At 41.7% G+C, this 25,042-nt stretch overlaps 1 protein-coding gene across 3 annotated transcripts in view; it reads left to right on the top strand.

The window, feature by feature from the left end:
• The window catches only part of KIFAP3 (kinesin associated protein 3), a 105,713-nt gene that overhangs the window by 35,324 nt on the left and 45,347 nt on the right, over positions 1–25,042 (top strand). For all 3 annotated transcript variants that reach the window (XM_056523671.1, XM_056523670.1, XM_056523672.1), the window contains exons 9-11: positions 1,062–1,240; positions 8,285–8,447; positions 14,903–15,003. In XM_056523671.1, coding sequence (XP_056379646.1) covers positions 1,062–1,240; positions 8,285–8,447; positions 14,903–15,003 — 443 coding nt within the window. The remainder of the gene's footprint in view (positions 1–1,061; positions 1,241–8,284; positions 8,448–14,902; positions 15,004–25,042) is intronic.

Here is a 25,042-nt window from a genome sequence, read left to right as displayed (position 1 = left end):
TCAGGTTTTTGATGAAAAACGGATTCCTCAAAACCGTACTGAACTGTATCAAAACGTGGGTACAAATTTTAACCCATATACGGTTGAAAACCGTATACAGTTTGAAAAATGATGTCCGGTTGGATCCGTTTAAAAAGAATTTTTTTTTTTTATATATATAAACTTTTCATTCCATTCAGTGTGCACTGCGTATGTGCAAATTCAAAAAAACGTATTGTGCAAACTGGATGGAACCGTACATACATACTGTTCTCTGCGGTTCTTATTGACTCCCATGTTAAAGAAACCATATACAGTTTAAATACGGTTTTTGACCCGGACAAAAATATGTGGATGGCTACGGTTTTGGGTACGGGAAAAAACAAGCAAACTAAACCGTACAAGATGCAAAAAGTACACAACCTGATGCATCGTTTGGAATACGGTTTTCAATGGAGAGTCAATGCATACGGTTTTCAGTACGGTTCCGTACGGTTTTCAAATTGAAAACGTATACGGGAACTGTATTGCAAAGATGTGGTGTAAATGCAGAACAATCTGTTTAAAGAGCAATTCGGGTCCAAAAGGATTAAAGTACACTGAAAGCAGAAGCCTAGAAGGGTAGCAGTTGCTGCAATCTTATGGTAGAAGATGTGCATTCACATCAGGATTTAATAGGATGTTTTGCATCAGGTCTTTAGTTTTTTTTTCTTTTTGCATAACGTATGCCTTAAAGGGGTTCTCCGCTGCTCAGCGTTTGGAACAAACTGTTCTGAACGCTGGAGCCGGCGCCGGGAGCTCGTGACATCATAGCCCCGCCCCTAATGATCTCATGCCCCCTCCCCTAGACTTGCATTGAGGGGGCGGGGTGTGACATCATGAGGAGGCAGGGTTATGACATCACGAGCTCCCTGCTCCGGCTCAAGCGTTCGGAACAGGATGACCCCTTTAAAAACTGACAAAACTGTATACAAACTTGTGCTATAAATTTAAACTGCATAGTTTAAAACCGTACGATTCTGTACCGTAATAGACTGCAGTTTCGTGTATGGTAAAAAAAAGTTTATTATGATTATTTTTAGTTGCTCTCTACCTGCTTCTTAACCTCGCTGAGGATACTCGCACTGAATTGAAGATGAGAAACAAGAATATTGTCCATATGTTGGTTAAAGCTCTGGACAGAGACAATTTCGAGCTCCTTATCCTTGTGGTGTCCTTTCTGAAGAAGCTCAGTATCTTCCTGGAAAACAAGAATGACATGGTAAGTCAAAGATGAGAAAAACATTTCCGAGGCTGTTTTCAGATGGTGCGGCCGTTGGACAGCAGTATGCCATAAAACGTAACCATACGGCAGTCCCAGGTAAATTTTTGCAGCGCGTACAGATAAAAAGGACATCAATACCAGATTTATTTATGTCCTTCATCCACACACGCTGCAAAAATGCAGAGTGGGGCTTTGACGCTCAGTTCACAGCACACAACATCCCTGTGTCCACAGCGTGTAGACCAACCACTCGCTATCCCACATCGTAGCCAGTTATGGGCAAAGTTCGATTCAGATTAGTTCTACTATGTCCCTCCTGTCAGAAAACATTTACAGGGTACTTATTAATCTTAGGGGGGGGGGGGGGAGTTAGAGTAGTGCTAGTCTGGGCTTAGTCTCAGTCTAGCTCCAGCTAGTCCTAGCTGAGGTACAGTCGGAGTAACAGTGTGGAGAAGTGTGTGAAGAAGTCTGAGGAGGACTAAGGAGAAGAAAACTCTCCATTCTGCAGCCACGCAAATCTCAGGAAAACCACATCCCTCAGGTTAAAGTCAAATCCTGGCGGTAAGCACAAAGCTCCAGGGGAAAAGTAGTCTTCAGTCAGTGAGTACCAAATCTCTAAATTCAGCGTGGCCTCTCATTTATTTCAAATCTGCAGTCTCATCAACTACAAGTCCCAGCAAGGCACCAGGCTTCCTGGGTTCATTCTGCACTTCCCTCTGCTCAAATCTGTACTGTGAGGATTTTAACAACAATTCCTGCTTCAGTAAAGATAGTTATCCGTAACCTTGCATCAGTGTCATCATTGTCCCTGCGCTTGGCCCAGGAGAAGCTATCTCAACCTCAGACCGTATAGATTAACAGGTCCCTGGTGCCACGAAGTGTACATCTCACCCACATTCCACCCGTGTCATCGCATTCGAATGCTGCATCGTCTATATACTGAGCTTGAAATGCCTCTTCCTGGGCTGTTTTTTTACTTTTTAAAGAAAATGTATACCCTCATTTTTAATAAATTAAAATCAGATACTGGAACACATTTTTCTCACCTGTTTTTTATTTTCCAATATATTTTTTCTATTATTTTTTGTACATGATTATGGGGCAGCCATCATGCCTGAGCTACAGATAACAGCACATAGAGATTTCCTTAACAGCTACATGGATTATAGGATACTGTAGTTATGTTTATTGACTTTTATTGGAAAGAGTTGCAGGCATGCTGTGTGACCTGTGCAGCTCTCAGTATCAGGAGGAGAGGAGCTATGACCATCGCCTACTGTGAATAATGGATCTTAAATTATGTATATATAGGTGTTGCCTTTCTCTTTAATCCTGTCTGTGGTGTATAGGATGTGACTGAGAAGATTTCTTTACAAAACAGCAAGTAAACTGCTTAGTGGCCTGAATTATTATTTTTTATATTATGTCATTAACTCCTTAAAGACCACAGGTTTTTCCGTTTTTGCACTTTCGTTTTTTCCCCCTCACCTTTTAAAAATCATAACCCTTTCAATTTTGCACCTAAAAATCCATATGATGGCTTATTTTTTTGCGCCACCAATTCCACTTTGTAATGGTGTCAGTCATTTTACCCAAAAAATCTACGGCGAAACAGAAAAAAAAATAATTCATTTTTTCATGATATAAAAAGTGACCAAAAATACGTTATTTTGGACTTAAGAATTTTTTTTGCGCATACGCCATTGACCGTGCAGTTTAATTAATGATATATTTTTATAGTACGGACATTTACGCACGCGGCGATACCACATATGTTTATATTTTTATTTACATGTTTTTTTTTTATGGGAAAAGGGGGGTGATTTGGACTTTTATTAGGGAAAGGGTTAAATCCCATTTATTAACTTTTTTTTTTACACTTTTTTTTTTGCAGTGTTATAGCTCCCATAGGGGGCTATAACACTGCACACACTGATCTTTTACACTGATCACTGCAAAGCCATAACTTTGCATTGATTAGTGTTATCGGCGGTCGATTGCTCAAGCCTGCATCTCAAGCTTGGAGCAATCAATCGCCGACCGGACGCACCAGAGGAAGGTAAGAGGAACTCCGCTCGCGTCCTAGCTGATCAGGACACCGCATTTTCACTGCAGTGGTCCCGATCAGCCCCACTGAGCTTCCGGGAAGCTTTTAGTTTTTTTTTTCGATTCGGCATTCAACTTTGAAGGCCACGTCTAAAGGGTTAATAGCGTGCAGCACCGCGATCACTGCTGTGCGCTATTAGCCCCGGGTCCCGGATTCGGTTACATGCCGGGACTGACCCGATATGACACGGGGTCACCGCGTGACCCCGAGTTATATCGTGGGAGCCGGCCAAGGACGTAAATATACGTCCTTGGTCGTTAAGGGGTTAAAAATGTCATCAAAATTTTTTTTTAAATATGTGTGAATAAAAACTTAAAGCACACCTGTCATTTCAGGTAACTGTTCAGGATAAGCAGCACTATTTCTATTATATAGAATGTATATGGCATTTTCAGCGGTTTTCCCCTTATCCGTAACTTCAGTTGTCCCTGATCTAGTGGGTGAAGACTAGCTTCTATGATGTCTTCTAGAGATGAGCGAACTTACAGTAAATTCCATTCGTCACGAACTTCTCGGCTAGGCAGTTGATGACTTTTCCTTTATAAATTAGTTCAGCTTTCAGGTGCTCCCGTGGGCTGGAAAAGGTGGATACAGCCCTAAGAGACTCTTTCCTAGGACTGTATCCACCTTTTCCAGCCCACCGGAGCACCTGAAAGCTGAACTAATTTACGCAGGAAAAGTCATCAACTGCCGAGCCGAGAAGTTCGTGACGAATCGAATTTACTGTAAGTTCGCTCATCTCTAATGTCTTCATTCACTTCATGCACACACAGAGGATAAGATCCTGCTCTTCCATACCTTTATTACACACCCTCAGAAGGAGCAGCAGCATAGATGACATTTAAGAATGGTAGTGAGCAGTATAAGCTGTTAATCAAACCCTGGGGTGAAATCTAATACAGTAAATTAGTAGTTTCCTTGCATTCTCTGTTTGTATTCAGAATTGTTATGATTTTTTTCAGATTAAAAGACAGTTGTATGTTTTTTTTTTTGTTTTTTGTTTTTTTTTTGGGGGGGGGGGGGGGGGGGGTTCTTGGAAAGAAGCCTGATAAGTTGAGAAAGAGCTTTTTCTCTAAAAAGGTATATTACAAAGTTTCTAACCTTTGCTTTTACTGTTGATTTTATGCAAACTTTTTACAAATGACAGTGACCATTTAAACAGTGGGTCATTTTTTGGCAATGCTTCCTCTTTAGAAGCCTTTGGGCTATTTTCATTTGTGTTGTCTTTTTTTTCCCCTCTTGAAGCTACAAAGTTTTCATCCTAGGTGCTAGACAGTAATGTTATGTTACATATAAAAGTTATTGCAAAAATAGTTTTCTAGGAAAATGCAAAGGATAGACTACGCACGGTATCGAAGATGACAGCTCTGAACCTTCAATAGAAAATAATAAACACATGTGGACAAACTCAGATTACTATTACAGTCACCATGAGTTTCATTTGTTTGGGGCCAGATGTTTTTAATAGAAAATTTTTTTGCACCAAAAAAAAGAAAGAAGAATTGCTTCCCAAGAAAAAAAACTTTAATTTGTATTCATTCAAATAAAACAAGGTGGAAGCATCACAGGTAATTACTTTGTGGTTTTTCCATCAGACACCAATCTATTAGATGTATCATTACTATGTGGTTTGTCCTTGTGCCCCTGCGTTCAGGATCTCAGAGTCTCAGAGATGTAAATTTAAACTAAATTGATGCTGAAACCACTAAATAGCTACTAAAGTGTAAATAAATGGAATGTGACTTTGTAGGTCTATCACAGTCCTTTCCCTGTGTGTCTTCCCCTCCGTCTCTGAATCATGTCTTCCTATTTGCACCTGTCAATGAAATTACATCACTTTAAAAAGGGTACCCCAGAGGGAAAGAATATCTTCAAATCAACTGGTGCCAAAAAGTTATACAGATTTGTAAATTACTTCTATTCGAAAATCTTAAAGGGTACCTTTCATCAAAAAAAACTACTTTTGATATATTATAGATTAATGTATGCAGAATAACTTTCCAATAGCATGTTATAAAAAAATATGCTTCTTTCTATTTAATATTCCACTTTGAAAAAATGACCACTAGGGGTCTCCCTACCAGTCCTTTTTTATAGATTTTAGACTCATGCTGGAGTCCTAAATCTCAGACTGCAGCTGGGACACAGACAAACTCAGCACTGCTCCCTGCCAGGGAGCAGTGCTGAGCTTGTCTGTGTCCCGACTGCATTCTGAGATTTAGGACTCCAGCATGAGTATGAAATCTATAAAAAAGGTGAAAATTAGAAAATTAAATAGAAAGAAGCATATTTTTTAATAACTTGCTATTGGAAAGTTATTCTGCATACATTGAAGGAGTAGTCCAGTGGTGACTCAGTGGTGAGCAACTTATCCCCTATCCTAAGGATAGGGGATAAGTTGCAGATCGCGGGGGTTCCGACCACTGGGGCCCCCTGCGATCTCCTGTACGGAGCCCCGACAGCCCGCGGGAAGGGGGCGTGTCGACCTCCGCACGAGGCGCCGGCCGACACGCCCCCTCAGTACAACTCTATGGCAGAGCCGAAGCGCTGCCTTCAGCAATCTCCGGCTCTGCCATAGAGATGTATTGAGGGGGCGTGTCGGCCGCCGCTTCGTGTGGGAGTCGACACCCACTATCTGGGCGGAGAGCCGGGGCCCCGTACAGAGAGATCGCAGGAGGCCCCAGCGGTCGGACCCCCCGCGATCTCAAACTTATCCCCTATCCTTAGGATAGGGGATAAGTTTTTCACCACTGGATTACCCCTTTAATCTATAATATATATCAAAAGTTTATTTTTTATTTTTTTTAATGAAAGGCACCCTTTAATCCTTCCAGTACTTATCAGCTGCTGTATACTACAGAGGAAGTTGTGTAGTTCTTTCCAGTCTGACTACAGTACTCTCTGCTAACACCTCTGTCCGCATAAGGAATTGTTCACAGTAGGAGAGGTTCGTTATGGGGATTTGTTCCTGCTCTGGAAAGTTCCTGAAATGGACAGAGGTGGTAGCAGAGAGCACTGTGGTCAGACTGAAAAGAAATACACAACTTCCTCTGGAGCGTACAGCAGCTGATAAGTACTGGAAGGATTAAGATTTTTTAATAGAAGTAATTTACAAATCTGTTTGACTTTCTGGCACCAGCTGATTTGAATTTTTTTTTTCCCTTCGGACCACACAGTTTAGTCCCCAATCATACGTGGGTATCATAGACCAGTGTTACCCAACCAGTGTGCGTCCAGCTGTTGCAAAACTACAACTCCCAGCATGCCCCGATAGCCTTTACATGTCCAGGCATGCTGGAAGTTGTAGTTTTGCAACAGCTGGAGGCACGCTGGTTAGGAAACTGTCATAGACAGGGGCCTTAAAGAGAACAAGACAAATTGCTACCATGTAACACATTAGACACTTCGACACTGACTTGCTTGACACTGCTGCACATACTCCACTTACATGCTATCAACCTATACAACAATCACACACACTTACCACACCTTTGCACAGTGTTGACCCCTATGAGAAGCCCTAGGGTATGCTTACACGGGCATAATCTGCATTGTTTGCAGCATGAAAACTGCATTAATTTGTGGACCGAAAACCACATGGTGACCACTTTGAAATCCCCACTCCCACTGATTTTAATAGGAGACAGGGAACCACTCAGAAAAGAAGTGGCATGTCTCGTCTTTTCTGCACGGTTATGCTCTGAAGCTCCCATTGAAGTCAGTGGAATGCTAGGCTTCAGAGAGTGCCCGTATGCACATGGCCTTGAAGGGGTACTCAAGCCCTTAAAAAGTTAAAGGTGTGAGCAGGTGGGGTCTAACCTCTGGGACCCCCTTTAATCTCCAGAATGGGGTCCCAACTCTCCCCATTGTATGAAGCAGTGGGTGGGCACGCGCACCATGCCTTGTCTGTGGAAGCGAAGGAGATGCCAGAGTACAGTGCTTGGATCTTTCCAGTGCTCCCATAGACAATGCATGGAGCACGAGCTGATCCACCGATATATCCAATGCTGTAAGTCGGGACTTCATCACCCCAGACACGTTAGGGCAGTGTTTTCCAACCAGGGTGCCTCCAGCTGTTGCAAAACTACAACTCCCAGCATGCACGGACAGCCGTTGGCTGTCCGGGCATGTTGGGAGTTGTAGTTTTGCAACAGCTGGAGGCACCCTGGTTGGGAATAGGATCTGTGATATAGTATGCACGCCACAGCAGGTGAAATACCAGTTAGTCTCTTCCCAGCAAAATAATGTCCAAGAAAGAGGGGAATTTAAAGCCCAGGGGAAGTGCTTTAAAACATAACTTTTAATGGTTCCTTGGTAAAAATCCACCAACATTTGTGACCCAATAAAATGTAAACAATTAAATTCTCATACCCATTGTACCAATTATAGTAGCTGACCCAACGCGTTTCCGCTGCATAAAGCAGCTTCCTCAGGGGAAATAATAATGGTGCAATCCCTTATCTCCTTGCTGTTAAGTTTGATAACTGATTAATAAAACAGAATCATAGGGTCGGATTCTACGGTTTCAAACCCAAACAACATATTTAAGTCACTTAGATATAGGCATAGAAGATTAGATAAACCCGACGACATGCAGCATGGATAGTATAGAAACAGTGCATCTGTATATACTCCATACCAGACTGGCCAGTTTTCTGAGGGTAATCTTCAATCCCTTCAGGAGGCGTTTAGGTGTCCGGTTAGTTTTCAATGGCCCGAGCACAACCTACAGTGGTAGGGATCCAAGCTGCTGGCACCCTGGTTGGGAAACACTGCTTTAGGGGATACATTGGAAAGCGCTGAAATACACCCTAAATGTCGGGAAAGAGGTTTTGAGGGAGGTTCTTTATTTCCATATTTTATAAGGCAATGTATATTTTATGTGTACTGTACTCTGATGTCTTAATATATCATTTCTCATTACTTACTTTCAGGCAGAAATGGACATCATTGAAAAATTATGTAAAATGGTGCCATGTGAGCACGAAGATTTACTGAATATAACTTTGCGGCTTCTCCTGAACCTCTCCTTTGACACTGGCCTGAGAAACAAGATGGTACAAGTCGGACTCCTTCCCAAGCTCACAGTTCTTCTAGGTAGGTTTTGCCGACAGTTTTGTTATGTTGTCTTGTTGGTCAAGTGGTTGTCTGTCTCTTTTAGTGCCTTTTGTATTATTCCTAATTCTGACATTGAGATCGGATATTATGGCGTCCACTTGCTGAGCAAAACTTTCAAGGGTGCGGGGGGAGGGGTTACTTATTGGATTTTCTGGCCCTGATTTACTATTGTACATGTCTGGCGCAGAACATTCTGGTGCAGACAGAGTTTCTGGCGCACAACCCGACATGTTCTGTCGGGTTGTGCACCAGAAATTCTGTCTGCGTCAGGATTTGCGCCAGAATAAAAAAAAAAAAACTGACCAACTGTCCATTTTACTTAGAAAACCCGAAAGGGGCGCGGCTGTTGGGGGAAGTGGGCGTGGCCACTGGAAAGTGGGAGTGTTCCCAACATTTTCACAAAAACCCAACATACTGGGGTTTATTTACTAACGTGATCCCGACTCTTTTTTTTCCATCGGGATTTGCGCCCAAATTGTGTCGCACAATTTGCGACCCAAAAAAACCAAAACCCTCCATTTTACAAGAAAAACCTGAAAAGGGGGCGTGGTCACAGAAGTGAGTGGGTGTGGTCCTGACAAAAGGGGCATGTCCCCGGCAGTTTTGAAAAAGCCCAACATATTTACTAAGGTAAAAAGGTATAAAAGGTGGTGGATTTGAGCTGAGGAAAACCCTACAGATCAGAACATGTGTAAAAAAATAAAAAAAAAGCAAAGTGTAGGGAAACCTTAGTAAATACCTTGGGGAAAAACCTGTCGGAAATCAAAACCCATAAAGAAAATTACACTCCACTCTTAGTAAATAAACCCCACTGTATTTACTAAGGTTTCCACAGAAAATGTGGTGGATTTGAGAAAAACCCTACAGATCAGAGCGTGTTTAAAAAAAAAAAAGTGTAGGGAAACCTTAGTACCGTATTTTTAGCCCTATAGGACGCACCGGCGTATAAGACGCACCCAATTTATAGGTGCAAAACCTAAAAAAATAAAGATTTTGAACACAATAGTGGTCTTCAATCTGCGGACCTCCAGATGTTGCAAAACTACAACTCCCAGCATGCCCGGACAGCCGTTGGCTGTCCGGGCATGCTGGGAGTTGTAGTTTTGCAACATCTGGAGGTCCGCATATTGAAGACCACTGCATAGGAGGTAATACTCACGTGTCCCCGCCGCTCCGGACCCGTCACCGCTGCCCTGGATGTCGCTCCATCGCTGTCGCCGCGTCCCCGTCGCTCCGGAACGTCTCTGCTGCCGGCCGGGTATCCTCGCTCTCCGTCGCCGCCATCACGTCGTTACGCACGCCGACGCACGTACGCGACGACGTGATGACGAGGAAGGAGAGCGCCGGCCATACAAGGGATCCCTGAACGGAGAAGACACCGAGGAGGCAGGTAAGGTCCCCCCCGGTGTCCTGTAAGCACTAACCCGGCTATTCAGTCAGGCTGTTTGGTGAAACCGCGGCGGTCCCGAACAGCCCGACTGAACAGCCGGGTTAGTGTCACTTTCCCTTCAGATGCGGCGGTCAGCTTTGATCGCCGCTTCTGAAGGGTTAATACAGGGCATCAGCGCGATCGGTGATGTCCTGTATTAGCCGCGGGTCCCGGCCGTTGATGGCCGCAGGGACCGCCGCGATAGGGGTGTATTCGCGGTATAAGACGCACCGACTTTTCCCCCCCAGTTTTGGGGAAGAAAAAGTGCGTCTTATACGGCGAAAAATACGGTAAATACCATGGAAAAAAATTGTAGGGAATTAAAACCCACAAAAAAAACTCCACTCCCCTCTTAGTAAGTCAGGGCATACGTCTTGCTTTTTTGCTCAGCACATTGTTGTAGGATAAGTGCACACTAGGCAGATTTGCAGCAGATTTTCGTAGTTTTGCAACAGCTGGAGGCACACTGGTTGGAAAACACTGCCTTACTCTTACAGCATCAGCAGTTTGGAATGTGAATTGCAGCTGATAGATTCCCTTTAAGAGTATGTTCACACAGCAGTATTTCTGTGCGGAATTCTGCCGGATATTCCGCTGAAATGTAATACCTATTGATCTGAATGGGATTCCGCTGTCCCATTCAGACAGCGTAAATTCTGCAGCAGGCCTTCCCCCACAGAAATTCTGCATTCCTCAGAAATGGAAAACCAGTCTTATATTTTGGATTCCCATTGAAATTCATGGGGCTTGAATTACACCAGAATTCTGTCATAGAGCAATATTTGTCAACCAAGGGGCCTCCAGCTGTTTCAAAACTCCCAGCATGCCTGGACAGTCTTTGGCATCCAGACATGGGAAGAAAACTTTTTGATTTTACCCTATATAACGTGCTTTGCTGACAGGTTCCCTCGAAATGTTGTAATGTTGGTTTGGGTTACCTTTCTTCAAGGGGTACTCCGCTGCTCAGCGTTTGGAACAAACTGTTCCGAATGCTGGAGCTGGCACTGGGAGCTTGTGATGTCATGGCCACGCCCCCTCATGATGTCCATCACGCTCCCTCCCATAGACTTGCATTGAGGGGGCGGGGCATGACCTAATGATGGGGCGAGGCTATGACGTCACGAGCTGCCGGCTCCAGCGTTCGGAACAGTTTGTTCCAAACGCTGAGCAGCGGAGTACCCCTTTCAGTCCAACTGAAGCTACAGAAGGAGAATCAGATGCCAGACAAGCAGAGGCCTACAGATAAAACTAGCAGGTAGAAAACCAGACACACCTCCAGGGAAGAGAGAAAATATCTTCAGAACCAACTTTTTCTACCTTTTGAGAGCAAAAGGGAAAAAAAACTAAAGTGTGTGGTTACTGTGTCAGGGCTTTTAGGACACACTTACAAGTGGGGTTTTGTTGGACTTTTTGAAGCCATAGCAAGTAGTGAAGAGCTTTGCAAACATTTCATGTTGGTGACACCTTTTTTTTAGACGTGCATAGTTTGGTGACTTACCCCTCTTTGTACTACCAATTGCACTTGTTGTACATCCTACTACGCACAATGTGATACTAGTATCTGCATTACAAATATGGCTGCTACCCCCCTGTGCCATTTAATGCCCCCTTGATCACCCTCTGTTCAACTTCATTTCCCCCCTTGATCACCCCCTTTACCATTTTATCACCCCCTCCCTTCATCACACCTTGTGCCATTTTGTTCCCCCTTTTATCACTCCGTTGTTTCATTCCCCCACCCCATGTCATTTAATTTTCCCCCTTGAACCCCCAGCTGTGCCACTTTAACTTCCCCCCCCCCCCCCCCCAGGTTATTTAGTTCTCACCTGGCACCTGGGCTCCAGCAGGCTCTGGTGTAGGGTCGGCAGCTCAGCAGGTTGAACGAGCGACGTCCTTCCACACAGCTCCTCAGTACGATGTCAGGCGGCGTGATGCCAAGGGCGTCAGTCCCGGTAGCTGCCGCTGCTCACCTGCTCAAGATCAGCAACATGGGCACTGAAGGACGTTGACTGCTGCTGTGGGGCGGGACTAATTTTTAATAAGGCCTGAAAAATGAAAGAAGCGATCTGATTGGTTGCTATGGGGCAACTGGGCAACTTTCCCTCTGCACAGGTTTTGATAAATCTCCTCCTATGTTCTTTTTCTGCACAGTTTTTCTGCTGGGAATTCCGTATTTAATTTAGGAAATTGCGCACACAACATAATAGCATTAATGTTTTAAAAAGGAGGCACAGCAGGGGATAAGACATGGAACAGCGGACTTCCCACATCCTAGGGGGCGGAGTGTACTTATGCAATTTGTTTTTCGCAAAAATTATTTTAACAAATCCACCTGTGCACAATAAGACCATGTTTACACACCATAAAAAATAATAATAATCATTTTATTGGTTTGCTGACATTAATTTAGTTATATTTATATGTTTATTTGTTTATTTTTTGCCATTTACTGCTGGAAAATCGGAAATAAAGCAAAAAGAAAAAATAACTATTTATGGTGTGTGAACATGGCTTAAGCCATGCCCCCTTCAAGTGCAAAAATGACAAAGTGAGTGCAAACTTCAATATAAAAAACAATTAAAGGGGTATTCCAGGAAAAAACTTTTTTTTATATATCAACTGGCTCCAGAAATTTAAACCGATTTGTAAATTACTACTATTAAAAGAAATCTTAATCTTTTCAGTACTTATGAGCTTCTGAAGTTAAGGGTGTTCTTTTCTGTCTAAATCCTCTCTGATGACACTTGTCTCAGGAACCGCCCAGTTTAGAAGCAAATCCCCATAGCAAACCTCTTCTAAACTGGGCGTTTCCTGAGACAGGTGTCATCAGAGAGCACTTAGACAGAAAAGAACAACCTTAATTTCAGAAGCTCATAAGTACTGAAAGGATTAAGATTTTTTAATAGAAGTAATTTACAAATCTGTTTAACTTTCTGGAGCCAGTTGAGAGATATATATATATATATATAAAAAGTTTTTTCCTGGAATACCCCTTTAAAAATAAGGCTTTCAGAGCCAGAAAACCACTCAAAGGATGCCGAAAAAAAAACTTGTGCAAAAACAATGGAAATTTGAATTTATTAAAAGCATTGTAAGGGTGTATGGGAGTAATTCAAGAGGAATTTACTTGAGTAATTAATTTCTCTTGAATTCTCCGCTTAGAAGTAATTAACATCTGCTTTGCCATTGACGTCAATGTATTTTACTCCTCACTGTTCACACTGCGTAAATTCCGCTTGTGGAATTCCGTTCTGCTCGCAGAATTCTGTTCCGTTTGCAGAATTCCGTTCCGCTAGAAGAAAGAACATGTTCATTCTTCTTGCGGAATACGTGAGCAGAAGTCCATTGAAGTCAATGGTTAAATTTTTTCCGCTTGAAACTGTTTCTGCACGGAAATTCCGCCCCCCAAAAAAAAAAAAGGGAAATTACAATTGGTGGTTGTAGTCCAGCAAAAAAAAAAAACTGTTTCTTCCTATATTCCGCGCAGGAAAATCTGTGCAAAATTCCACGTTAATTCCGAAAAAATTTTGCGCAAAATTAGTGCGGAAAAAAACACGTAAATTCCACGGCTGAATTTTTATGCGAGGATTCCTCTCCTATTCCTAAGTGTGAACGCACCCCTGGAAAGCAATACAATCCTAACAAACCTTGCCCACAGCAGTGTCTCCCAACCAGGGTGCCTCCAGCTGTAGAAAAACTACAACTTGCCTTTGGCTGTCTGGGCATGCTGGGAGTTGTAGTTTTGCAACAGCTGGAGGCACCCTGGTTGGGAAACACTGGCCTACAGTATGAATGGACAGTGTATTTATATAGTTGTGAGAGATGTCATAATAATATAGACCTGAATATCTTCGCCTGCTTTGCCCGAGCTGCATGCGGCTTTTGTAGTCTTGAGTATCTGATCAGTGGAGGAAAAAAAGTGCAGAGGTCAAACAGGGCAAAAGACCCAAATGAGAAGCACATGTCCTGTTGGGAAACTGAACTCGGAGGGTTTATCGGCATTGCTTGCAGTTATTACAGACAGTAAAATTTATGTCTCCTGGTAATGCTTCCCCAATTAGGTTGAGTAGGTCCGTACCAAAGCCCGTGCAGGCCATATGCTTCCAATAGCACTTTTATTCATTCTAACTCCAGTCTTTTCGAAACCGGTGGAAAAAAAAAATATATATATTTCTATATTTTTATATATATATATATATATATATATATATATATATATATATATATATATACATATATATATGTACCGGTATATTATATAATATTATATATATATATATATATATATATATATATATATATATATATATAATTATTATTATTTTTTAATATATATATATATATATATATATATATATATGTATATATATATATTTTTTTTTTTATATATATATATTTTACATATATATATATTTTATATATATATATTTATATATTATATTTATATATATATATATTTATATATATTTATATGTGTGTATGTATATATATATATATATATATATATATATATATATATATATACATATATATATATGCAAATCAAAAAATGTTGCAGTATTTTGTAATACCTTTTTTATTGGACTAACAGAATAACAGACAAGCTCTCGGGATTCCTTCCTTTATCAAGTCCAAAGCAAATCTCATATTTTACAACCACATTTTTATACTATTTATTCTTGGTGTAATGACATTAGGGAAACCCCTTTTTAGATCTGTGTAACCTATGTAGAGGGAACAGAACATCTGTGAGTCAGAATTGGCTGAATTAGGTTTCGCAGAAGTTACAATTTTCATACGCTTGTCGTTCTAATGCCGTGATTCCCAACCGGGGTGCCTCCAGCTGTTGCAAAACTACAACTCCCAGCATGCCCGGACAGCCGAAGGCTGTCCGGGCATGCTGGGAGTTGTAGTTTTGCAACAGCTGGAGGCGTCCCGGTTGGGAATTACTGTTCCAATGGATTAAATCTATATATTCATTTACATTTGCTTTTTATCATTACAGAAAATGAAAACTACAAGCAGATTGTTATGTGCATTCTTTATCACATAAGTATGGATGATCGATGTAAATCTATGTTTGCCTATACGGACTGCATACCACAGGTAAACCTATATTCTGGTACTGGACAGAAAAAAATCCTATGCTTTGTTGTTCATCAAAAGGCAAATGAATTATTTTAAGAAGATATTTGAAATGTAGGCATTGTATTCGGTACATGTGATGGAATAGGATTACATTTAAAGCATAGCTGTCGTTTCTGGCCATTATATAACTTGTATATGGCATTTTCTATATGTATATGGCATTTTCTATATGTATATGGCATTTTCTATATGTATATGGCATTTTCCAGCATTTTTCTGCTCTGCAAGCTTCATCTCTGATTTGCAGTTCTCCCAGAGCTGGTAGGCGAGACTCCTCCCTCTTCCCCCCTCCATAGACTTGTATTGCTTCTTTTGCAGACACAGGACAGGTGATTTTTTTTTTTTTTTTTTTTTTTTTAACAGCAGGAGGTGTGAAATTGGCTGACCAACTAATCGACCAAACGATTAATCGGCTATTTTCGTAATAGATTAGTTGCCGATTAATTGATTAGTTGTTTCAGCCCTAGTTTTCATTGCAGTTCGATTCATTTTGCTGTACGCAACAACGTAGTCAACGACACTATTTTGTACGACCCAAAAAAATGTATGTGTTACAATCTGTACTTACAATCGTTATATTGCAAGTAAATGGAAAACTGATTCTGCTGTATGGTATACAGCAGCATAACAGCATCCATTTTTATCATCCGATACATTATGTTTTTTTTTTTTTTTTCCTTTTTAAGTGTATAAAATGTATATGTAAGGCCACACAGCTATTGTGCTCCGACTTGTTCGGTGTCCGATCAACTTTTTTTTTTTTTTTTGCGCAGAACAGACCCTAAACCGGTTGCAGCAAAACTAATACCGCCGGGTCCTGACGGGTCCCATCGACTTGAATGGGGTCTCTCGGGTGTCCGGAAAGAGAGGAAAAAGAACAGACTGGCAATATTTTTTTCTTATCTCAGCTCCCGTCCTTTCGACTGACTAAGCAACGGAGTCCCTTTTTACCGGTGCACGACGGCAGTGTGGACGAGGCCTTAAACAGAAACAAAAACACTCTGTGAACTGCTGTCAAATTAAAGGGGGAGATTAATCAAAACCTGTCCAGAGGAAAAGTTGCTGAGTTGCCCATAGCAACCAATCAGATCGCTTCTTTCATTTTTCAGAGGCCTTTTCAAAAATGAAAGAAGCGATCTGATTGGTTGCTATGGGCAACTCAGCAACTTTTCCTCTGGACAGGTTTTGATAAATCTCCCCTACAGTGTCTGTGCTTTTTTTTTGACCAGATTTGTGCCAAAATATGACCAGATTTTGGCACATGATTTGTGACCTATTTTGGGCTGTAAGATCCTATCCACACTGTGGCCCAGATTTATCAAACTGTGTGAGAGAAAAAGTGGAGTGATTTTTCCACAGCGACCACTTAAAGGGGGTACTCCCGTGGAAAACTTTTTTTTTTTTTTTTTTTTTTGATCAACTAGTGCCAGAAAGTTAAACAGATTTGTAAATCACTTCTATTAAAAAAATCTTAATCCTTCCAGTACTTTTTAGGGGCTGTATACTAAAGAGAAATCCAAAAAAGAAATGCATTTCCTCTGATGTCATGACCACAGTGCTCTCTGCTGACCTCTGCTGTCCATTTTAGGAACTGTCCAGAGCAGCATATGTTTGCTATGGGGATTTTCTCCTGCTCTGGACAGTTCCTAAAATGGACAGCAGAGGTCAGCAGAGAGCACTGTGGTCATGACATCAGAGGAAATGCATTTCTTTTTTGGATTTCTCTTTAGTATACAGCACCTAAAAAGTACTGGAAGGATTAAGATTTTTTTAATAGAAGTGATTTACAAATCTGTTTAACTTTCTGGCACCAGTTGATTAAAAAAAAAAAAAAGTTTTCCATGGGAGTACCCCTTTAAAGTGAAGTAAAGTGAAAGCTGAACTGTGATTGGTCGCTGTGGAAAAATCTCTCCACTTTTCCTCTCACACAGTTTGATAAATCTGGGCCTTTATCTTCTTAATGTGAACTTACACTAAAGCATCTGGCCACCATTCGTTTTATGGAGTCCAAAGAACGAGCCAAATTTATAAACCATGTGCACGAAAACATTTCTGGCCCCTATAAGAGCCTATTTGGGAGGAAGCTTCTTAGCTACGAAGCATGAAAAGTATATAGAGTAAATAATACACAGTAATAATACATAGAAAATAGCCCTTTAGATCCTGAGCCAGGCTTTATGTAAACTATTTAGTGTAGAAATGAGACTCAAAAGGGGGTTTTATTTTCCCACAAAAAAAAAAAAAAAAAAAAATATATATATATATATATTTAGTTTTCTTATGTCTTTGTTTTATGCTTGTTCTGGTGGTGAGCCTAGAAGACTACGTTACAATGTTATATCACAATCGCTGTATTTCGCAGTAAGAATCCTGTTCAGGAAATCTGATCCCCCGAACATCCTTTGTAATCAGAAGGAGAATTGGCTCTTGACCCAAGAGATTGGGAACATCCCCTGGGGAAATATTAAAAAAGAAAACACGTCGGAGAGAGTGGATATGATACAGCAGCGCTGTAATATGAATATAATGGGATCCTATGGGATTATCATTATATCAGAAGAAAAACAGCAATAAAAAAATAATATAAAAAAAAGTTCGTTTTTAAGATCTTTGTTGGTCTCCAAACTGTGGACCTCCAGCTTTTGCAAAACTACAACTCCCAGCATGCCCGGACAGCCTTCGGCTGTCCGGGCATGTTGGGAGTTGTGGTTTTGCAACAGCTTGAGGTCCACGCATTGGAGACCACCTTTTTTTTTTTTTTTCTCCCGTAATTTTACCCTAAACAATTATGTGACTGGCACTACTGTAAAACTATAGTATATATCTGTTTAACACCAACATTTCTGGTATGTCATTGCACAAAACATGAAAGCTTTATAGCACATGGAATTTGGCATACACGTCATTAGCCTAGCATGAGAAGGGGGCGGGGGTGCAAGCAGGTGGTTGACCGGGGTGCAAAATTGTTGAGGTCGAAAAGTTTGACTATCAGGTAACATCGGTTTTAAGGCCCTATGAATGTAAAGTTAGTGGTGATGCATACAATGTAGAGGAGCAGGGAGCCCGTAATACCTACTCCTGTATGTACATTATTTACCTAATTTGGTGGTGGTGGTGGGGGGGGTGTCTAACTATTGGGCCATCTACCTGATGTGGGAGACTTGGCTATTGGGGCCATCGACATAATGGGGGGACCTGGCTATTGGGGCCATCTACATAATGGGGGACCTGGCTATTGGGGCCATCTACATAATGGGGGGACCTGGCTATTGGGGCCATCTACATAATGGGGGACCTGGCTATTGGGGCCATCTACATAATGGGGGGACCTGGCTATTGGGGCCATCTACATAATGGGGGGACCTGGCTATTGGGGCCATCTACATAATGGGGGACCTGGCTATTGGGGCCATCTACATAATGGGGGACCTGGCTATTGGGGCCATCTACATAATGGGGGACCTGGCTATTGGGGCCATCTACATAATGGGGGACCTGGCTATTGGGGCCATCTACATAATGGGGGACCTGGCTATTGGGGCAATCTACATAATGGGGGACCTGGCTATTGGGGCCATCTACATAATGGGGGACCTGGCTATTGGGGCCATCTACATAATGTGGGACCTGGCTATTGGGGCCATCTACATAATGGGGGACCTGGCTATTGGGGCCATCTACATAATGGGGGACCTGGCTATTGGGGCCATCTACGTAATGGGAGGACCTGGCTATTGGGGCCATCTACGTAATGGGAGGACCTGGCTATTGGGGCCATCTACCTAATAAGGGAGGGGCCTGGCTGTTTTGGCACCCTACCTAAGGGAGACAAACTTGGCTATTGTGGAGATCTAGCTAATGGGTTTGGGCTTGGCTATTTGGGCCATCTACCTAATGGGAAGGAACCTAACTATTGGGGCCATTTACCTAATAGGGGCAAATGGCTATTGGGGTCATCTACCTTATAGGGGGAGGGACCTGGCTGTTAGGACCTTCTACCTAATTGGGAGAAAAGGAGATAAATGGAGGACATGACTAAAACCTTTAAAGTGTACCTAAGCTTTAAACAAACATTTGATCTGTCATAGAGACATGGGAGTTGTAGGTTTGCAACAGCTGGAGGCACACTGATTGGGAAACACTGCCCTGATCGATTTGGAGAACAAGTTGCGAGAAGCATGTGAAGTTGCGAGAAGCAGCGGGCATTTATCTTTTCTTATTTTTCTTGTTCTCCTGATCGGTCACGATCTCTGCACGGTAATAAAACGTTTGATGTGTCTCTCCGAAATGTCAAATGTTTTTTTTTCTTTTAAATGACAGGTACTTTTTAAAGGAAAAAAAAAAGATATTACCTGCCCAGTGCTTTACTGCTGCTGTTTTGATGTTCACCAGATCTCCGCTGATCACCACCTCCTGATCCGGTCTTGACATCCAGGAGATCAGTCAGTGAGGCTGTGTCACCCCTGTGGTCAGTGACTGACTGAGCAGGCAAGAAGTGAAGATTAGTGGTATTCTCGTGAGCCTCGCAACAGCAGTGCCAGGATTAATATTCCTTTTTTTTTCCCCTAGAAAAAAAAAGATAAATAGGCATAAGGTATAAGTAAACAAGAAGAGACACTTCTAATGATTATGGTGATGTTCAGGGTTGTTCAGCACAACTACAGCCTTTGAGTGTTTTACGTAATAAGGGCTGGTGGACAGGGTACGGTCATAATGGTACTATATTGTAACCTACAATTAAATAGATCGGCTAGTCAAATCTGTAATTACAACTTGCGCCGTGTGATGGTGAAAATCGTTGCTCCTGCAGTGGCAGGGGAGCGGGAGGATCTCCCGGCACCTAATGCACATAGCCTCGCTTCCGCTTTTTAAACAACATCTGGGCTGCTCACCTCCTGGCGTCAGGGGAGGGGACGTGGCCACTCTCACAGAGCACTCTCGTCTCGGCGCTCACGTGTAATGTTATGCTGGGCGGAAGTAGGCATGAAGTGCAAATGGACCTCGTGGCCATTTTGGTTTAGGGCAAAGGTAAGGGCATAAAGCAAAATATGAAACTCGACTATACATAATTGGCTTTATTTATGTAAATATAGGAATCAGACAGCAAAGCTCCATATTAGTATTTAGAAGGTGATCTAGACAGTACAGCATTGCATGAGTGGAGTTAACCCCCAAATTGCTAAAACAATGTGGGGGTACACACAACGGCAACGCAGCAGGCAGATTAACCCCTGCATTGCCCAATGATGATCTCAGATATTGGGCAAGACATAACAAAAAAAAATATGAACTTCATCCCATTCGGGACACAGACAAACTCAGCACTGCTCCCTGCCAGGGAGCAGTGCTGAGCATGTCTGTGTCCCGGCTGCAGTCTGAGATTTAGGGCTCCAGCTTGAGTCTAAAATCTATAAAAAAAAAGAACTGGTAGGGAGACCCCTAGTGGTCATTTTGTCAAAGTGGAAAATTAAATAGAAAGCAGCATATTTTTTAATAACATGCAATTGGAAAGTTATTTTTCATACATTAATCTATAATATATCAAAAGTTTTTTTGATGAAAGGTACCCTTTAATATACACACACACACACACACACACACACACACACACTGAATCTAAAGGAAAATCAACCTCATAAGCACTATTTCTCTAATTTTATTACTCGTTGGGGATGTCGGTGCACAGCACTGTAGTATATATCAAACATAATAATAAATGTGTTACAGGATCAGAACTCCTAAATGGTAGCCCCGAAATGGTTATATGGAATTTAGCAAATTTAGCCCATACATGGCATCATGTGTTTATTTTGGCTCGTCCTGTAAACACTGGACTGACGGGTAATCCGGTCGCACACCTATGGCGGCTGATGAATGAAACGTGACAGGGGTTGGATAATTGATGTAATTTAGGGAAGTCTTGTCAGTGATACCCTTTATAAGCAGTATATGAAAGACCTTTTACTGTAATTTTCACAAATGTATCAAACCAAACACGACTACATGCCACCCCCCTAGGTGTATAGTAGCTTTTTCCAGCCTTCGGTCTTTATAAAATATGACTGAAAAGCGGGAATCCCAATGACCTTCTTCTATATTTTTCCTGTATTTTCATGTATTGCATGTTTAAAATATTTTTCCTTACACGCTCCTGTGATCTAAAGAATTATCAACCATAAAATTAGAATAAGAATATTTTATATATTTTAATGCATAATGATATTCTTAAATTAATGATATACATTTTTGTTGATTTTATATTATGAAAACAAACAAAAAATATAAGGCTAAATTCACTTGCTCAAATAAGAATACTCCTTTTAAAATCATGGTAAAATGGCCATCCTTACTGGAACTTGTTTGCGGCAGAAGGAGCCTTAAAGGGTCACTCCGCTGCTCAGCGTTTGAAACAAACTGTTCCGAACGCTGGAGCCGGCGTCGGGAACTTGTGACGTCATAGCCCCGTCCCCTCATGAAGTCATGCCCCGCCCCCTCAATGCAAGCCTATGGGAGGGGGCGTGACAGCGTCAAGCCCCCTCCCATAGACTTGCATTGAGGGGGTGGGGAGTGATGTCATGAGGGGGTGGGGCTATGACGTCACAAGTTCCCAGCATCGGCTCCAGCGTTCGGAACACTTTTTTTTTCCAAATGCTGAGCAGCGGAGTAACCCTTTAATGAAATATGGGGGAGGTTACACGGATGCAAAATACTGATGAACAGCAACTCGAATGCCTACCATGGGGTAACTGTTTACTTTTGAACTTGCACATACTTTAGATGAAGCTTCTGGACATAAAGGAGAACTCCAGCGAAAATGAGCTTATCCCCTATTCACAGGATAGGGGATAAGTAGCTAATTGGGAAGGGTCTGAAATCTCAGAGACGGGACCCTGTCTCTCTCAGTGAGGAGCATGTGTATCACGTGTTCCATTAATTTCTATGGGAGTGCTGATGATGCGCGAGTGCTGTACTGTACTGAATGGAGTGTGTGCCGTCTACTGCATGTGTTCCTCATTGAACCCCGGGGCCTGTTAAAGGGGTACTCCCGTGGAAAACTTTTTTCTTTTAAATCACTTTTATTAAAAAATCTTAATCCTTCCAGTACTTTTTAGGGGCTGTATACTACAGAGAAATCCAAAAAAGAAATGCATTTCCTCTGAGGTCATGACCACAGTGCTCTCTGCTGACCTCTGCTGTCCATTTTAGGAACTGTCCAGAGCAGGAGAAAATCCCCATAGCAAATATATGCTGCTCTGGACAGTTCCTAAAATGGACAGCAGAGGTCAGCAGAGAGCACTGTGGTCATGACATCAGAGGAAATGCATTTCTTTTTTGGATTTCTCTGTAGTATACAGCGCCTAAAAAGTACTGGAAGGATTAAGATTATATAATAGAAGTGATTTACAAATCTGTTTAACTTTCTGGCACCAGTTGATAAAAAAAAAAAAAAAAAAGGTTTTCCACGGGAGTACCCCTTTAAGGAGATCACAGGGTGTCCCAGCGGTCGGACCCTTGGCGATCGGCTACTTATCCCCTATCCTGTGAATAGAGAAGAAGTAAAATTTTTGATTGCTTTCTCCTTTTATCTCGTCCTGTGATATTAGGGTAAAAAGGCCTTATGGGTAAGTACTTTGTGTGATGTGATTACAAGGTAAAAGTCAGCCTGCCTGATCCTATAGTATGGATACTAATAGGCCGCAGGGCAGCATGGTGCACTAAGTGTAACCGTATGACTGACACCCTAGAGAAGCCTGTCCAAGTATAATATTAGGCATGAATAGTCGCTGTGTGTTCATCAGTATTATGCAGCCTCATTTTGGCTCATCTTCATTCGATTCATTCGAATTGGTATTTAAAGGGAAACTGACAACGGTTTTACTCGGACTAAACCCAACACCGAAATAAAATGAGGAATTGCTTTTCCTGATCCACCACTCCATTCTGGAGATAAATGGAGGCAGGACTGGGCCTACCCATCATCCCTGTCTCTATCCTCTCTGCACCAATACGCCTGCCCATCTCTTTAATAACCCCTTTGCCCATGTGAGCGGGTATACCTGAGCAGAGGGAGGTAGGGATGCTGGGTATGCCGGGTCCCTGGCCTTTTCCAATGTCAGCATGGGTCCCTTAAACCGGACTGCAGATCTAGGTAAGTGATATCCTCACTATAACACTGTCTATTGGGTTTAGTGGAGTTAAAGGGGTACTCCGGTGAAAAACTTTTTTTTTTTTTTTTTTAAATCAACTGGTGCCAGAAAGTTAAACAGATTTGTAAATTACTTCTATTAAAAAATCTTAATCCTTCCTGTACTTATTAGCTGCTGAATACTACAGCGGAAATTCTTTACTTTTTGAAACACAGAACTGTCTGCTGACATCACGAGCACAGTGCTCTCTGCTGACATCACGAGCTCAGTGCTCTCTGCTGACATCTCTGTCCATTTTAGGAACTGTCCAGAGCAGCATAGGTTTGCTATGGGGATTTCCTTTTACCCTGGACTGTTCCTAAAATGGACAGAGATGTCAGCAGAGAGCACTGTGTTCATGATGTCAGCAGAGAACTCTGTGTTTCAAACGGAAAATAATTTCCACTGTAGTATTCAGCAGCTAATAAGTACAGGAAGGATTAAGATTTTTTAATAGAAGTAATTTACAAATCTGATTAACATTCTGGCACCAGTTGATTAAAAAAAAAAAAAAAAAAAAGTTTTTCACCGGAGTTCCCCTTTAAACCTGCAGTCAGTTTTGCTTTAAAGGGGTACTCCGTCCCTAGACATCTTAACTCCTATCTAAAGGATAGGGGATAAGATCGCAGGGGGGTCTGGCTGCTGTGCCCGCTGCGATTTCCTCCAGCCCGGGACCCTGGCGTTCTGAACATTGATGTTCAGAAGATGTCTATGGGCGGAGTACCCCTTTTAACTTTTTCCTGACATATTATGTACGTATTCATCATAATGTCAGGAATTGAATATGGAGCAAGCTCAGAAGCTAAGCCCACTCCATACACGGGCAATGCTGGAACAGATACCTGCAGCAGACAGACACCTGCCCACAGCAGCTTAGATAACAGTGTATTGTAGAAGCGGTCAAGTGATTGCTTGTCCAAGTCCCCTAACCGGTTTAAAAGTATAAATAAAATTTTTCTTTAAAACAAAAAGGTAAATAAATAAAACCTTCCCCTTTTCCCATTTATCATATTAAATTGAAAAAAAAAAAAAAATATATATATATATATATATATATATATATATAATTAATATGTGTATATAAATGTTATCGCCACATTTGGAAATATGTGAAAATATTAAAATATCATATTTATTGATGCTGCATGGCAAGCGCAGTTTCCGATCCTTAAAGGGGTACTCCGGTGGAAAACCTTTCTTTTTTTTTTTTTTAAATCAACTGGTGCCAGAAAGTTAAACAGATTTGTAAATGACTTCTATTAAAAAATCTTAATCCTTCCAGTACTTATTAGCTGCTCAATACTACAGAGGAAATTATTTTCTTTTTGGAACACAGAGCTCTCTACTGACATCACGAGCACAGTGCTCTCTGCCGACATCTCTGTCCATTTTAGGAACTGTCCAGAGCAGCATATGTTTTCTATGGGGATTTTCTCCTACTCTGGACAGTTCATAAAATGGACAGAGATGTCAGCAGAGAGCACTGTGCCCGTGATGTCAGCAGAGAGCTCTGTGTTCCAAAAAGAAAAGAATTTCCTCTGTAGTATTCATTAGCTAATAAGTACTGGAAGGATTAAGATTTTTTTCTTAGAAGTAATTTACAAATATGTTAAACTTTCTGGCACCAGTTGATTTAAAAAAAAAATTAAAAAAGAAAAGAAAAGTTTTCCACCGGAGTACTCCTTTAAGGATCGGAAACTGTGCAAAACAAGGGGTCGCCCACTACCTCCTCGTGCATTTACCAACAGCAATTATATTTTTTTGGTCACCAGAAAATAACTGCACTTTACAAAAGTGACCCCAAAAAAATG

This window comes from Hyla sarda, chromosome 6, assembly GCF_029499605.1.
Source record: "Hyla sarda isolate aHylSar1 chromosome 6, aHylSar1.hap1, whole genome shotgun sequence".
NCBI lineage: Eukaryota > Metazoa > Chordata > Amphibia > Anura > Hylidae > Hyla > Hyla sarda.
The sequence above is the reverse complement of the archived record's forward strand: the minus strand, read 5'-3'. Positions and strand labels throughout refer to the sequence as shown.